The sequence below is a fragment of the Lontra canadensis genome, unplaced genomic scaffold (genome assembly GCF_010015895.1).
Source record: "Lontra canadensis isolate GAN:19392208 unplaced genomic scaffold, GSC_riverotter_1.0 scaffold3, whole genome shotgun sequence".
Taxonomy (NCBI): domain Eukaryota; kingdom Metazoa; phylum Chordata; class Mammalia; order Carnivora; family Mustelidae; genus Lontra; species Lontra canadensis.
In genome coordinates, this window is record NW_022630997.1 from 22,026,316 (window position 1) to 22,043,819 (window position 17,504).

A 17,504-nucleotide genomic window follows, 5' to 3' on the forward strand; every position below is an offset into this window, starting at 1 on the left:
GATGGAAGAATCCTTCCACTCTGTGCTCCATAAATCCAGAATTTAGAAAACGTAAAATTTACATTCTGTAACTTAGTGCTTCTCCCTGTTCTCTCTCACCTTGGGTATCAAGGTGTCCTCTTGGAAAGCTTTTGCTTATTCATCTTTGAATACACATTTGCCATTTCTCCTCTGATTGCTTTAGGAGGGAAAGAGATCACACACTGTAGACCATGACAAGAAGGCTGAGCGTTTGAGTTTGGTGTTGTAATCAGATTCAAGTGATGACAAAGGAATGTGTTCTGTGTGGAGCAAGGAGACTGTATCTAGGTGGGGAACAGTGGACCAATTGGTTGTAATTTTGTTTTTTGTTTAAGCTGGGATCTTTTTCTTAATGAGCTCAAGGAGAACTTGGTCCTGTTGTGAGGGTCCTGTGGAAGTGTTCTAGAAAGCCAGGAGCCTGAATCAGTCAGGCCTCTGGCTCCTCTGGCCAAGTTTGCCTGTGGTGTTCCCAGAGCTGTGAATCAGCCACCATGCAGGGCAACCCCTCAGCCCCCACACTGCCAGAAGAAGCCCTCCGTCCACATCTGGAGGCTGCATCAGAAGCCCTCTACCCGGTCCTCAGGGGGCCGTGAGTGAGGTGCCTCCATCCTTAAGCCAGGTCAGCCCCGTACTCCCAGACCCTAGCTCTCAGTTCATAGGATGCATGCCCTTTGACCTTTATGCGAGAACCTCAGAGCCAAAAAGGATGTTTATGTAAATCATGTCCAATCCTCTTATTTTACTAAGAATTTGAAATCCAGAGAAATTCAACATTTTGCTCCAAAGACCATGAATTAGTGTTGTAGCCTGGCCTGGAACCCAGATTTCCTTGCACCCAGTCTGGTCTCCCCTGAGAGGCCAGTGTGGGTCACCAGAAAGAGAGGTGGGGTGGGGTCTGAGCAGATGACAGGGTAGGTGTGTGCAGTGGGTTGAGGAATGTCATCTCTGAGTGACTGGGACTGGGTGCCAGGGAGTGGGGAGGCGGATGGGGGAACAGGAGCGCAGAAGGGACCTGTGATGCTTCCGGGGACTTGGACCACTCTGAGGTTGAGGTCCTTAGTCTTGTTCACATCTCCAGGACTTCCTGCTGTTTTTTACCCTGTGGAGAGTTTATTTGGGGTTTCAAGGCTTTGGCACACACCCAAAGCTGGACAAGAACCTTGCTAACTCCTTGGGAGCACCAGGTATTTGTGGATCCAGAGGGATTAATAGCCCAAGGGAGGCTGGGGTCAGACTCCTGGGGGTCTTCTGTGAACTACAGATAGAAAGGCAACTGAGCAAGGCTTCCTGAAGGACTACTCACTTGGGGAGAATAAAACCAGCAGTCCAGGCCAAGGGGGGCAGTTTGTGAGTGTGTGTGCAAATACAGATGCAAAACAGTTTCCAGATCAGCAACTAACCCTGCTTGCTGTCGGAGGGGTTGGGAGGGAGGTGGAGTGCAGCTTGTGTGTGTGGGGATGGGGGTGCTGATGGCTGTTTTTCTAAACATGTGGGAGGGAAAAAAAAAAACACCTCGAATGTATCTCCAAGAGGTTGAAATGTGCTTGGCATAGGATAATGCTCTCTTTATTCTTAATCTTGGCTGAGGTCATAATTAGAATTTTGTCTACTTTTAGGCTTAAGTACAGGCAGGGGAGGGTTCAGAGCCTCACTATCCAGTAGGAATATAATGTGAATCATGTATGTAATTTAAACTTTCCTGGTAGTAAAATGGAATAAGTGAAATTAATTTTTTTTAAGATTTTATTTTTATTTATTTGAAACAGAGAGAGACCACAAGTAGGCAGAGAGGCAGGCATAGAGAAAGAGAGGAGAAAGCAGGCTCCCCGCCGAGCAGAGAGCCCGATGTGGGCCTCGATCCCAGGACCCCGAGATCATGACCTGAGCTGAAGGCAGAGGCTTAACCCACTGAGCCACCCAGGCGCCCTAAGTGAAATTAATTTTAACAGTGTATTTCATTTAGTCCAACATAGCTACTATAGTATTTAAACTATTAATGTAATTATATGGTAGTATATAATCAATCTAATTATTAGTGATATAGTTTACATTCTACATTTTGTGCTAAGTTTTTGAAATCCAGTTTATATTTTTACACTTACAGCACATTTCATACTGGCCATATCTCAAGTGTTATTGGCTACCATATTAGCATAGGTTCAGAGGAAAAGATATATAAAGCTGTACACAGTTAGAAATGGGGCCGGGGGAGGTACACCTGGGTGGCTCAGTTGGTTAAGTGTCTGCCTTCGGTTCAGGTCATGACCCTGGGGTCCTGGGATCAAGCCCTGCATCGGGCTCCCTGCTCAGTGGGGAGCCGGCTTCTCCCTCTCCCTCTGTTGCTCCCCCTGCTTGTGCTCACTCTCTAAAATGAAATAAAATAAAATAAGATAAAATAAAATAAAATAGAAAATGGGGCCAGGGAAAGAAAAATAAATGCCTCAAGGAAAAAAATCTGAAGGTAAATGGCCTTCAAAGTGAAGGACAAATCCCTGCCTCAGATATCAGTGGTCTCCATCTCTCCTGAGGGTCCACATTGCCACACAAACCCCCAATCAAAAACTGGTTTCTATCCCAACTACATGATATGTTTGATTTAAATGTAAGGAATGTATTTCAAACAAGGAGAAGTTGAACCTTAGGTGATAGGATAAATGTTTATCTTGCTCTTGTCCTTTCTTCCACAAACTGTGGGTAAGGAGTCCAATCATCCTTACCTCTCGGGGATGACTGAAGTTTGTACTAGATGTCAACTTTGTCTAGATGTGAAGGCAATGATAGCGATTATCCTCTGATTTGCATATGATCTGAAACCAAGGAAGGTATTAGCTGGGTCAGTATCCCTTCCAGTACTGTGCATCCTTAAGTTAAGGACTGGACCATTTCTGTTACCACACACTGTACCTTTTACATAAAGAAAAAGTATTCAGGAAGAGAAGTGACCTATTGTCACAAAGGGCAGAAGCTAGGTGTTGCTGTGGTCTTAGCTGTCCCAGTGGGACTCAAGAAGAAAGTGGTGTATGTCACTTAGACACCGAGCACTCAGTATACAGTGACTTTGTCCCCTTGTGCAAACTTCATGCTTCCTTGAGCCTTAAAAGTCCTTTTCCACCTTCTCTAAGTCAAAGGGTTAATGTAAAAGTCAGATGAGGTCATGGATCTCTATGTGCTTTGAAAGCTGGGAGTGTGTGTTTGTTTTTAAGTGCTTTGCAAAAAAGGGCTAATAATATATTCGGGTCCTTTTTAACATATCTGATGTACCAAGCCTCTCTTAATCAACAAATATTTGCTTGGTGATCAAGTCTAGTCACTCCTTGGAGATTAAGTTCACTGAAAGATGCTACAGGGCTTCTGTAAGCTTTGGCTACCATGTGTAGAGATGGTCCACATCCTCTTTCTGTTCTGCATTTGACCTGAGGTCATTAGGCCACAGGACACAGTTTGGAAATATTTTGGTTATTATGAGAACTTTCATTTCCATGAGGTGTGACCCACATTCACCAGTCTTGGCACATTCCAGCCAAAGAATCTCAGTGAAGGATAATTAAGGTCCCCTACAGCCTTGCTCTCCCAGATTGATCTGTGGGCCAGCATCAGAGGCATCATCAGCAGAAATGTAGTCTTGAGGGCATGTGCTGGAATGACAAGGGGTGTGATATAACTGATGAATCACTGACCTCTACCTCTGAAACTAATAATACACTATATGTTAATTAATTGAATTTAAATAAAATTAAAATAAAAATTTTTAAATGTAGTCTCAGGATGCATCCCAGGTGTGTCCACTCAGACTCTGCCTGTTAACAGGGCTCCAAGCTGATAGCAGCACACACAAAGGGTTGAGAAGCCATCCCCCGACAGCATCCCACCGAGTGATAGCACAGTGGCTAGGATTAGCTGCTCCCTTCCTCTCCAGGCAGCCCTTCTACCGAACAGCTCAAACTTCTGGAGTTTTCCCTCCTGTCAGAGTACATTTCCTTCTTCTGCCCCGTTAAAGCCCACATAGCAAGTGCTTGGAAATACTGTTACTTTGGTGATGACCTGAGATCAAGGAAGGGATTACACAGAAGCCTCGATCCAGAGGCTGGATGGGTGGTGATTGGGGCCACACAAGGTCACCTGGCAAAGACCAGCAGGTCCTGAGATGTTAGAGAGGAACCCTGAAAAGGCCTCTGGCAGGTCTGGCTCCTCCTTTACTCCTGCCAGAGTCCAGGGTTTAAAGGATTGGCGTCTTGAAGTTTAGAGAACTTGAAGAGGTTTCCCAAAAGGACAGGAATACAGAAGTGATGTCTGGGGTGGCATTTGGTCCTGTGAGACATGCTAAAGGATGAGGCCATTTACAGAGGAGATGAACATGAGGGGATGGTGTGGTGACACACGAGGGCTAGCCCAGCAGCTTGACCTCTTGCTAGCTTTACGGCATTGGAGCATGCCCCAAACTCCCCCTCCCCCAGCATCAGCTTCCTGGGTTTTAAAATCAAACAGAATGATAAACCCTGTTCTGCCTATCTCCAGGGTTTCTGTGGGACTCGTGGAAAATAATACCCGTGAGCACTCTTAATGACGTGAGAAATGGTCTAAGGATGAAAGGTACAGTGGGACAGTAGATGAATCCAGAAGACAGATCTACCACTGACTTGCTGTGTGACCTCAGGGGAGGCCCTGGGCCTCTCTGTGAATCAAGTGGGTCATATATAAAAGATCTGAGTGTCCTCCTAGAAGGCCCCAAGTTACCAGGGCTTGTTGCTATTGGTACACGTTACCTAGAGGGTTTTTCCAAGAAGCATGGCTCTTCAAGTACCTATTTAGGGAGATTTCTTAGAGCTTGGAATTGAATCCTTTCTCGGGGAGATGATTCCAGACACTCTTCCTAGCCTATCCTGTGGGAGACCCACTTTAAAAATGGGTCTGCCTGGCCATAATTGCACCTGCGTTTCCATGTCAGCAGGTGGTAGCTGAGCCAGTGGGTGAAGAGTGATGGTTTCATTTCTGCAGCTGTGTCAGGACACCCCGTCCTATTTGTGGAAGCAAGCTCTGCCCTGTGAGATATCTGAACTCCTACCTGGGTGGAGGGTGTCCTGTGCAGACTTCTCCAGGGGAACAGTCTTTTTGGATACTTCAGATATCACCAAGGAGTTTATCAGAAGCATTTCTGTTTGTTTTCATAAGTACGCAGATGTGGCATACCTGTTAGTTTTATGAGCCTGCGTTGCCAGCGGAGGCTTCCAGTCAGCAAGATAACTGAAACTGGCTTTGGTGCAGCAGCCCCTCCGCAGATGCTCGCCAGTTGAGAGCAAAAGGACCAGTGTGTGTGTCTGTGGAGGCTCCTAACTGTTCCCTAAGGCAGCCCTTCTGTGTCTCTCTCTCCTGCCGGTCTGGGGACCCTGTGTTCATGCTCAGCTCGCTGTGCTCATATCCCTAACCTCCCATTCCAGTGCCTGGATGCTTGCTTCTAATTCTGTACATTGCATTTTCTCCTGTGCGCCCACCGTGTTGTCATGGAAACTCAATGGCCGTAGGCCATGAGTCTCCTGCGTCATCGAGTGTGATGGTGTGGTACGTGTATTTGCTCACACTTTTATTTTGAATCCGTTCCAATGTGACATCTGCTAAAATGTCTCCCTTATAATTTGCTTGGTGATCACAGCCTTCTCATCATTCATTGAGAGCAGGACCTGATCTCACAGAATCTGAAAAGAGCTATGTGGTAAGATGCCTGTTGAATAAGACCGTAGCTTTCCTAAAGAGAATCCTTACTGACTTCTAGAGTCTCAGCTGGAGTAATGCCTGGCTAACTCGCAGAGCCACTATTTGTGAGAGTTATATGGCTCTTGTCCCAGAGGGAAATGTTAGGCCCACCCCTTCCCTCTCAGAGAGCAGAGGAATTTAGAGACAATATCTGTACTCTGCCTACATGTGGGATGAAAATAATGGTTAGTGCATGATCGGGGAATCCATACTTGCATTTCTATCCTGAAGTTATTCCATTTGTGACAGTTGCTCACTAATTATAGGCTTTTATGCTGCTGCCTTTTTTTTAAATATTCATACTAAATTCCAAATTCTTCTGTATCTTACCTGTTTTTTCCATGCTTACACCTGGATCCCTCCTGCACTCCACTACTGGAATATCTATTTTTTTTTAACCTGGATCTTCAACTCTGTTGTTTCCCTGGACTTATGTGCTTCGTCTGGAATGTTACATCTCTTCCTCTCTCTTTTTTTTTTTTTTTTGTTTTTTGTCCCCATGTTGACTGTTTATGGGGGTTTCTGGATATCGGGGCCACTCACAGGAAGCAGTTTGCAATGAGATCATAAACATTGCCGAAAAATCTGTTCATTACTGCAGCACTGTCTCTCATCCCCTTGACTTTCATCACAAGGTATCCCCTTCTGACAATAAATCATCTTTAATCATTTCTCAGCAACCTCAAGCCCAGCAGCGAAGAGTCACCCCAGATAGGAGTCAAACCTCACAAGATTTGTAAGTACACTTGAACTTCCTTTCTCATGTTTTTTAGTAGACTGTTGGCTTTAAAGAATGGGTCATTGACCAAGTATGGGGCAGCTATCTGGGGGAATGAACGAGTCACCCCAAGCTTCTCTGAGGATTTCTAGTTGAGGCCATGTTTCCCATCAGCCAACATGAAACAGGTGCTGGACTAGTAACTAAAGGAGGTCACAGACTACTGAAAGATAGAGACCAGGAAAGAATGAACTGCCATCCAGGGGCAAATGAGGGTAATGGTGACTCGCTTCAGTCCTAGTATTGTGGGAATATAGAGGAAAGAGTTATTCGTTCTGCCTAGAGGAATAGAGTTGTTCTACTCATTTAAAAAAAAAAAAAAATCATTGAATATCTCCTGTGCTGTTAGCATGTAAGGGTAAACTCCATTCCCAGAAGAAGAGAGATTTGGAATGAGCATTGAAAGACACATTGAAGGAGCCCCTGGCTGGCTCAGTCAGTAGAGCATGCAACTTGATTTCAGGGTCATGAGTTCAAGCCCCATGTGGATGTAGAGCTTACAGAAAGAAAGAGGAAGGAAGGGGGAGAAGGAGGGAGGGAAGGAAGGAGGGAGGAAGGGAGGGAAAGGAAAGAAAAGAAGACAAACTGGATTTGAGAGCTGGAACAGGGAGGTAAAAGGTCTTCCCAGATGAGGAAACCGTACATGCAAAGACCCAGGGTAGATGGTGTGTTTGGGGAACTCAGAGAAGGCCCATGTGGGGAAAGGACTCAACGGAACAGCACCCTAAGCAGCATGAGGCCCATCCAAAATTAGAGCTGATTGGGGGACCCAAGCAGTGAGGTTGTGGGACCTTGGCCCACCTGTCTCCACTATGTGGGAGTGAGGATAGAGAAGCAGGTATCCAGAGTCATCTCCCAGAGCTGAGGTTAGCAAGGCAGCCATCGTGGAAGTGAAGGGGAAGATGAGTCATTCTGAGGAGTCCAAGTTGGATGGACACAGCAGGCAAGTATGGAAACATCAAAAATATTCGCTTTCTAACTGAAAGCTACCTGCAACTCTTCGTGCCTCGTTGCAGACCTTCTTTCTGGTAGTCAGAGGCATCTACTAATTATCAATACACTTGGATAAATGTATAAAATTAAATGGTCCCTTAGTTTTAGCAGAGAAAGTGAACCTCTCCTTCCCGGGGACTGGCTTCTCTTCCTCGTTTCTAGTTTCATTTGCTCACTCACTGGAATTCACTGGCATCTACTGGAAATGGTAGCTGGTTGGCTCATTTGCAGAGTTCTGCCCGCTACTGTTGTGTTTCAGAATAATAATACACAGAATCGTGAAGATGCTTCTTAAGGAATAAGTGAAAACAAACTTTTCCATGTCAGATTTCATCACAAGTAGGGCCAGCATCCTCCAGTGAGCTATTGTCAGGACAGATGGAACAGGACAGATCAGATTGCCTTAAGCCAACTAACAAGTAAATAAAAATCTTACTCCCAGATTTTTCACTGGGATAGAAAGAAAGCAAAAAGCTTTCAAGAATTTTGGGAAAGGGACATCCCATTTAAAAACAATTAACAAGGGGCACCTGGCTGGCTCAGTCAGAACAGAGTTCAGCTCTTGATCTCGGGGTCAAGGGTATAGAGATTACTTAAATGAATAAATAAAAACTTTTAGGGGCACCTGGGTGGCCTGGACGGTTAAGCATCTGGCATGATCCCAGGGTCCTGGGATCCAGCCCTGCGTCAGACTTCCTGCTCAGCAGGAAGCCTGCTTCTCCCTCTCCCACTCCCCCTGCTTGTGTTTGTTCCCTCTCATTATCTCTCTCTGTCAAGTATATTAAAGAAAAATCTTAAAAACTTTAAAAAAGGGACACCTGGGTGGCTCAGTGGGTTAAAGCCTCTGTCTTCGGCTCAGGTCGTGATCTCGGGGTCCTGGGATCAAGCCCCACATCAGGCTCTCTGCTCAGCAGGGAGCCTCTTCCTCCTCTCTCTCTCTGCCTGCTTGTGATCTCTGTCTGTCAAATAAATAAAATCCTTAAAAAAAAAAAACTTTAAAAAATAAAAACAATGAAATATGTATTAGCATATTAAGAAACTCAAGGTAAGCAATTGGTATGTACTTTTTATATCTTTATATCAATATACCTATATATATGCATATATATAGAAAAATTTTTTTATGCTCTCCAATGTGTATGACCAGAATATAGTATCTATCTCTGGACCTAAGTTACTTCTTCTTCTTTTTTTTTTTTTAACTTCTGATTGTCCCTGATGATCTACATACATTCTTCTATGTTAAGAAAAAGAAAAAACTTTGGTTAACTTTAAAGAGGGGGCATCTGGGGTGACTGGGTGGCTCAGTGGGTTAAAGCCTCTGCTTTCGGCTCAAGTCATGATCCCAGCCTGCATCTGGCTCTCTGCCCAACCCCCCGCCTGCCTCTCTGCCTATTTGTGATCTCTGTCAAGTAAATAAATAAAATCATATTTTAAAAAAATAGAGGGGGAATCTATGGGACACCTGAGTGGCTCAGTGGGTTAAGCCTCTGCCTTCAGCTCAGGTCATGGTCTCAGGGTCCTGGGATCAAGCCCTGCATCGGGCTCTCTGCTCAGCAGGAAGCCTGCTTCCCGCCCCCACCCCCACCTGCCTTTCTGCCTGCTTGTGATCTCTGTAAAATAAATAAATAAAATCTTTAAAAAAAATAATAAAGTGGCAGGATCTAAACAAAATGTTTAGCTCCTGTAACTAAAGGAAACTAAATAAAAGGACTTGTCATAATCTTACTCGTCAGAGGCTCCCCATCCCTAGCAGTCTTCATTTCCTTATTCTATGCTGAGTGGATCTCCCCAAAGTCTACCCTGCCAGGGAAGTAGCCAGTAAAATACTTCCATCCCCACTGATGAGTATGAAACACTACCCATGTGTTGGTTTAACTGAATTGGGCTTTAAAAATTCATTATTTGAGGGACGCCTGGGTGGCTCAGTTGGTGGGACAACTGCCTTCGGCCCAGGTCATGATCCCGGAGTCCCAGGATCGAGGTCCGCATCGGGCTCCCAGCTCCACGGGGAGTCTGCTTCTCTCTCTGCCCTTCGCCTCACTCATGCTCTCTCTCACTGTCTCTCTCTCAAATAAATAAATAAAATCTTTAAAAAAAAAAATTCATTATTTGATCCTGTCAATGTTTGAATTAATGTCTCTCATTTTTAGGTTTAGCTACCAAGCATTGTATAGCTATATACCCCAGAATGATGATGAATTGGAACTCCGAGATGGAGATATTGTTGATGTCATGGAAAAATGCGATGATGGATGGTTCGTTGGTAAGTGATCTCCTCATGCTTTTCTTACTAGTTGTGTATTGAAGGAGTAACTAGGAGCGACAAGCCACGCAAAAGGCAGTCCTCGCTGCACAGAAAACAGAGCCTTCTCGGATCGGGGTCTGCTGTCGGGCGTACTGGGTCACCCACGTTTTGCTTGCTCTGAAGACCATGCGGGTGACAGTAATGGTACCGGACCCAAAATCCGAACATGCCAGTGCAGCTGTACAGGAGGGCAGTTGTCAGATTACTGGAGTTCTGTTTGTATTTCTGTTGTGCATTTTATCTGTTCTACATTTGAAAATTTTATTTATTTTATACTCTTAGGAAACAACACAAGAGAATTTGAGCATAGGTCTCAACCGTGAAACTCAAGCGTATGTGTAGACATTCCAAAGACTTTATTTACTTATTTACAGGCTTCCCATAACTTTAATCAAAGCAACCTGCTTAATTAAAACAAAAGATTCACCATTAGAGAACAGGAGAAAGATCAATATTTTTTGAGATTTTACTACAAAGCTTATACTTGCTCAATATACTTTGTTATTGAAGTTCTCGATAAACAGCCCATGACACAAGAATTATCTTGAGTTCACAGACTCAGAAACTGAAGCCCAAAGTGGTGACATAAGTATCCCGGGTCACCCAGGTAGCCAGTCGTGGGTCCAATACTCAGATTCAGGAGTATCTGTCCCCAAGCTTCTGTTCTTTCTCCTCAGGCACAAATATGCTCTTGGGAGCCACTGACTCACTTTTTGCCTCTGTTTTCCCCTTGTACAAATGGCTTTACCTTTTTTCCTGATCTCTCTGGAAAATCCTTGTTAACGTGTAGTCCTCTCAGGGCTGGGGTAGTGAGAATGGCAAGGCCACAGCAGACATGGGAAGCCAGAAAGATTTGCCTGGGACTCATCGGCCTCTTAGAAAGCTGCCCCATCCTCCCCAAGCCCCCAGAAGCCTGTGGCCCCTCAGCATCCTCGAACTGCTCTGATCAGAAGGATGTCAGGTCTGCGAAGTCAGCAACACTCCAATGGAGTGTCGTCAAGCCGTGAATGGAATTTAAAATTTTCTGGAAGCCACCTTAAAAGAAGTAAAATGAAACCCGTGAAACTAATTGTAGGGATATAGTTTATTAACACCATTGCATTCAAAATATTGTCATTTGAAAGTGGAATCGGTATAAAAAATTATTAGTATGAAAAGAAGAATGTGGGGCACCTGGGTGGGTCAGTGGGTTAAAGCCTCTGCCTTCAGCTCAGGTCATGGTCCCAGGGTCCTGGGATCGAGCCCCGCATCAGGCTCTCTGCTCAGCGGGGAGCCTGCTTCCCTCTCTCTCTCTGTCTGCCTCTCTGCCTACTTGTGATCTCTGTCAAATAAATAAACAAAATCTTTAAAAAAAAGAAAGAAGAAAAGGAGAATGTAAACGACCTTCCTCAGCCTTGGAATTCTGATGTGTATTTTGCAGATTGGGCGTAGCTGTTCAGACTGGGCATGTTTCCAGTGCCCGGTCGCCGCCTGTGCCAGTCGTAGGAGAGCACAGCTCTGGTGTAGATTCACTGTTAAACCCCTCCAGGATTATTTACATTTTTTTTTAAAGATTTTATTTATTTATTTGACAGAAATAAATGGGCTGGGGGTAGTCCCGAGAGTGCCTGCCTGGCTTACGACTCAGCATTATTTTGCAGTGTAAAAGAGATAAGACAGGGAAAAGTGCTTTGGAAACCACATGCTGTCCTTCACGCTGCAAGGCTACCAAAGGGCTCTCTCCAGGGGCGCCTGCGTGGCTCAGTCCGTCAAGCCTCAGACTCTTGGTTTCCTCAGATCATGGTCTCAGGGTTGTGGGATTGAGCCCCAAGTTGGGCTCCGTGCTTGATGGGGAGTCTGCTTGGAATTCTCTCTCCCTCTGCCCCTCCCCCCGCTCATGTGTGTGCACTCTCGCTCTCTCAAATAAATTAATTTAAAAAACAACAACAACAACAGAGGGCTCGCTCTGAACTCACGGGTGAGCTTTCTGATTTTGCTTATGTTCTGTTTGTTTTTCTATAGGTACTTCAAGAAGGACAAGGCAATTTGGTACTTTTCCAGGCAACTATGTAAAGCCTTTGTATCTATAAGAAGATTGAAAACCGGAGATTATTTTTTATTGGAGGATGAAGCATAACTCATGAACTGGTCTCTTTATTTAAACGTTGAGTCGGTAGGAAAACTAATGCAGTGGATAAAGTAAGAAACAAAAGAGAGGGACAGAGAAGTATTGTGTCTAAAGCCCGAGTCTGTCTACGCTGACAGCATATCAGGCAAGCCGGACTGAGGAAAAAGGGATGAGGCAAGTCTGTATTTACTTAGCTGCTTCTGGGAGCCACTCCAAGCCTTCCCCGCCTCTCCCCTTCTTGGGTAATCTGACCTGTAACACAGTCCAGGATCAGTGAGGTCAGAAATGCCTCTTGCTGCCCTGGCCTTGACCAGCTCTGGCTCGACGTGGCCATTTAGCCAGAAGCAGCCCTCGGGACACCAGGCAGATCCCCAGCCGTTCTCCAAAGGCTCCGTACCCCAGCCACCCCAGAGCCCACCAGTTTCCCAACGTTGCTGGAAATCTGCTTAGGCAGCCGAGGCCTCCCCTGGACAGTGGTGGAGGCTACAAGGCTCTCCAAGACCATGTGCCTCGTTCCTGGGGAACATGGGGCAATGGAGGGAGCGTGGAGGTGCCCTGTGCACGCTCTGATCCTGCACGCACCATGGCCCTCGACGCCCCTGGTGTTCAGACAGAAAAGCACATGAGGTTTGCTGGTGGAAGTGGGGTGCCCAGGTCAGGTAGTTAAAGTTGTGTTTCCAAATGATGACGTTAGGAAGTTCTGTAGCTGTCAAGGTCGCTTGCGACGTGACCCTTTCCCATATCACTGACTTTTGTAAATGGTCACCTTCGGCACAATTTCATTTACCAGATTGCCAGTGCTAACCTTTCTTTTCTGGATTGTTTTTGGTCAGGGCATTTTGAGGTGGCTAGGCCTATTCTCTCAGAGAACCAGGGATGGCGTTCAGTGAATCGTTGAGCAGACACCATCGCATGCTGGACGCTGGCGCCACCGAGGAGCAGGACATGCCCCATGCCCTACACTCACTGTGTCCTCATTTGTACTCCCCGAAGCAGGTTCAGGAACCGCCCACGAGGTAGTCACCCAGGGTCCCCACCCTGGTGAGGCTTCTTTTCAGAGCAGAAGGCACAGAGGCTGTGGCCCTATGTGCGAGGTAGTGATTCTGCCGCTCCCGGGAGGTCTGTCCTCTGTGGGGTCACGTGGGAGAAAGGAGGCCCCTGTGACACCCCGGGTGCTCAGTCACAACTCCATCCATCTTGAGGATGTTGGTCAGCCTCTCTGTTAGGTCCCTTGAAGAAATAGGGACTGGCCCACCCGCCTGTTGGGAACTCAAAGGTGACGGGAGAGGCAGACACACAAAACTACTGGGTCAAGAGAGACCGTGATATGTGCTGAGAAGGGTATGAGAGAGGAGGAGGTTATCTTTCCCTGGAGAGACTCTAGAAAGCATTGTCGTGTTTCTCTCTCCATGAGCTCACTCTTGAACAACTAGGCTGCTGGAAGAACCTTTGTCTGAGGGTAGTTTATGGCCAGAAATTCTTGGAACTGTTTCCAGAGTCTTCAGACTCTCATCCTCCCTCACAAATACACATCCAAGGTCACAAATAAAAGGAGCATTTCTAGGTAGGTGGGACTGTGTACGGGAATCCTGGCTCTCTGCATATAGCTCAGAATTGCCCCCCAACCATTGTCCCAGAGTCTGGAGTCCTTACAAGGAGGCAGAGTCTGTCTTCAGTGCCTCTGCCTTCTGTCTCTGCCACTCACCTGCCACCCATCAGCTCTGCACCCCTGTGCCCCCATCAGACAGCCTCATTCTCTCCCTGTCCTCCTTTCAAGTCCTCGTCTCAGGAAAGAAAATGCTGCTGACTCCTTCACACTGGAGTGTAAATGACTGAAAAGAGGAATGTGTTAACTTCTTCCTGGAGACATTTGTTTTTAACTAGGACAGAGAAGAGCCTTAACCCCAAGGGATGAGGCTATGGAACTAATGGTGGGGGTAGGGGGGGCCAGTGGTGGGGGAGGAGCTTCCTGGGTAGAAGGAGCCTCTCTGAGTCTTTGAATCAGACTCCCTGCTTTGGAAGGTCCACTTCCCCCGGGGGTGCTGTTTGACTCTCTCTGAGGGAATATAGTGCAAGTGCATATGCACGTGCGTTTTGCACGACAGCATTTCACTCATTTTTGGAATGTAACTCCTATATTGGCTAACGTGTTTCCTGGTCTGTCATAGATGCAAACCATTAATAATAATCTTAATCTAATAGTTCTGTTTTTGTTTTGTTTGTTTTTTTTTGAGGGGTGCTTCTTGATTCAGTAGGTAATTTTGAACACCTCTTTAAATACAGCTAGAAAATAAAACCAATTTGTAAAGCCACATTCACGTATGATGCCAGCCTCACGCATTTGTAGATCTCCAGAAACCCAGGTATGCCTCACTGATTTGCCAGTCTTTAACAAAATCATGTCAAAATTTGCATCAAACTTCAGCTTCCTATGTATGACAAAACGAGAAACCAAGGTTTCCAATTGCTCTTTTGTCCTCAGACATTTAGTAATATAAAATACCTATTTTTATGCGAGATATTTATACAGGTTTATTAATAGCAAGCGCAACTAACTGGCACCATGCCTTGCAACACATTTTGATATATTTGCCATGCTTCTGGGTAAAGGCAAGCCCCAGCTACTTACTTTTGCAGTCTCTCTCGGATCAGTAAAAGAAAAAAAAAATCATATGCGTAAGAAGTAGGACTGTAAATATGTATATTTAACTTTGTATAGCCCATGTACCTACTTTGTATAGAAAAATAATTTTAAAAATTTGAACTGAAGGGGGGTAAAATAAGGAAGTCATGAAGTTTTTTGCATTTTTATTTAAATGAAGGAATTCCAAATAATTCACCTGCAGATTTTTAGCACAAAAATAGCCATTGTAAAGTGTTAAAATTTCCAATAATCATTCTTTCTGGGAGAGAAGGTCATTGTTATCTCAGTTATAGGTTTTTTTGTTTTTTTTTTTTTAATTTTGTTTTTGATTTATTTTTTGCAGTCCTATTTATCTACAGTAGGTATAAGTTCTTTTGCTAGAATAGGTCACTACAGAGAAGATTATATTCTGAGAGGAAAAATAACTGACATTATACATAACCAATTAATTTAAAGTGTTGCCATTTTAATCACACACAGAGAGCATGTACTATGCCGAAACAGATTGTTCTCTTCATTTATTTTCTTTATTGCCGTGGATCGATTTGATAAATGGGTGTGTTGAGATACTACATTTGCTGTATGTATTATTTAATAAACTTTATTCAGAATTGCGTGGCATATGTTTGTTCTTACCATTCATTGTTTCTTTCCTTCCTTCGCCAAGTTTCTCAGGGGAGGCTTACATTCACGGCTTCAACATCACATCCTCTCCTTTTCCCTTCTTAATCACATACCATGTGGCTTTGCTCCTGGAAGACCTCACTTCTTACCTTACTCCTTTCTCAATAAGCTAACTCTGTGACCTTCTCTGAATTGGCCGCTGTTGACCATCCCACCGTGCTTTCCATTCTGATGACAAAAATAATGTGTCTTTAAGAGCAAAAGTAAAACCTTATGGGGGCACCTGGGTGGCTCAGCTCAGGTCATGATCTCAGTCCTGGGATCGAGCCCCGCATCAGGCTCTCTGCTCAGCGGAGAGTCTGCTTCCTCCTCTCTCTCTCTGCCTGCCTCTCTTGTGATCTCTGTCTGTCAGTTAAATAAATAAATTAATTAATTAATTAATTTTTTTTTTAAGGGTAAAACCTTATAAAATGTGTGCAGCGGGTCTTGATTTGCTCCTCAAGACATGGGTATGGAAATGATACAGCATTTGGTTTTTCTAAATGGAGTTAAATCAGCTATGCACCTTCTCTTGCTTTGGTGGGTGAAAATGCAGCCTGTCCCCTCGCAAACCAAGTGTGTGAAGATGGCAGCATAGGCATCCAGCCTCCCCTGGCATCCCGTGGCTAGGACCACTCCCATCTCTGTGGGGTGGGGCCTGCTGTGCACAAAACCAAACCTCCCCCTTCCCGTGGTTCTGTCCTTCTCCACCTCTGTCAACTTAGCACTGCCACCTTTTGGGGGTGACTCTGTGGCATCCCTCTTGGTGGGCTTAGACGTCTAACAGGGGAGAAGCGTTGTCTTCCAGGGGTCTAACAGCCTCAGGACTGAGCCTGGGGTCACAGGCACTACTTTCAGGCCACTCATCCCTTCCAGCAAATCCATCAGCTGTACTTTCAGAGGACGTTTAGAACCCAACTTTGTCAAGCCATTGGCACTAGAATCCAAGCCATTTTCTCTCTGGGTCCTTGTAGTCACTTTCTAACTCGCCTTCCTACTTCTGCCCTTGCTGCCTCTACTGTGGTCTTAGGAGCAACCAGAATGATCATTTTAAAGTCTAACCAAAACCCTCTAAGGGCTTCTTACATCACTGAGGGGTACCATGGCCTCAGGTCCATTGGTACACTGTCCCACCCCCTCCCTTACCTCTGGCTTCATTTCTTCTTCCTTATGGGCTCAGACTCATCAAGCACCCTTCAAGTTCAGGATCTTCCATCTGTCTTCTGTGCCTGGAAGACCCTTGCTGCTGAAGCTTTCTTCATGGCTTTCTTCCTCTCTTTACATCTTTATGTTGCCTTCTCAACAAGGCTTTCTCTGACCACTTTATGTATAAGAGGACCCTACTGTTTCCACCCAGCATCCTGTCCCCCTTTTCTTCCTCCGTGCTTCATAACTCATCAGCATCTGATCATTTGTTTCACAATCCTGTAAAATGGTTATTGATTCCATTTGGCTTTTATGTGCCCAGCACCAAGAAGAGTGCCTAATATAGTTGGCACTCAGTCACATGATCAAGTAAATGGATAAGTAAATGAACCCCTGGGGCCAGAGATCTTAGAACTCACAATACTAATAAGGAAGGAAGGGATGTGTTATCAGTCCTTTTTCTTATAGCAGCAGACATAGAACAGCAATTAATCTCAAATTATTCTAGACTCGTACAAACAACAGGTGAGAATTTTCTGTAATTACAGTCACCTCCCCACCGAGATTACTACAGTTGACTACCCTTTGTATGGTCCTCTGCGCTTTCTTTGCACAGTACACACACACACACACACGTCTATAAACAAAAGCTTTGCATAGTCTTATACACTCCCCCCCCTTAACAATAGAGCTTGGACATGTTTCCATAATTTACTTAACCAATCCCCTATTGATGCAAACATTGCCAGCTTTTCCCCCCACAATAAACAATGCTGCATTGAATACAATTATTGGCTCAAAGAGCAAGAACATTTCAAATCTTGAGATACTGCCAAATTGCTTTCCAAAGTGTATCACATCGGTTTATACTCCCGCCAAGCCCATGGGAGTGTCTGTTTTCCCACCACCCAGTCATCTGCTTCCATGGAAAGCTGTTCCTTGGTTCGTCTGCCTTTTCGCTGGTCAGCCCTCTTTCTAGATCTTTACTTGCATTCCCAGCTGTCTTATTTTCTTTTAACACATGCTCCTTCAGGGAGTAGATCCCTCACAATGTAATTTGGCGGAAAGAGTCAGTTGTCTGAGGGCTCCCGTCAAT

The 17,504-nt window shown here is 45.1% G+C and overlaps 1 protein-coding gene across 50 annotated transcripts in view; it reads left to right on the top strand.

The window, feature by feature from the left end:
• Positions 1–15,220, top strand: part of SORBS1 (sorbin and SH3 domain containing 1) — a 225,844-nt gene extending 210,624 nt beyond the window's left edge. For 23 of the 50 annotated variants that reach the window (XM_032883920.1, XM_032883820.1, XM_032883811.1 and 20 more), the window contains 4 exons: positions 5,669–5,728; positions 6,315–6,505; positions 9,694–9,806; positions 11,850–15,220. In XM_032883920.1, coding sequence (XP_032739811.1) covers positions 5,669–5,728; positions 6,315–6,505; positions 9,694–9,806; positions 11,850–11,917 — 432 coding nt within the window. In that variant the 3' untranslated portion in view covers positions 11,918–15,220. The remainder of the gene's footprint in view (positions 1–5,668; positions 5,729–6,314; positions 6,506–9,693; positions 9,807–11,849) is intronic. The other 27 variants (XM_032883928.1, XM_032883988.1, XM_032884007.1 and 24 more) reach the window with 3 other exon arrangements.
• Positions 15,221–17,504: the final 2,284 nt, after the last annotated feature.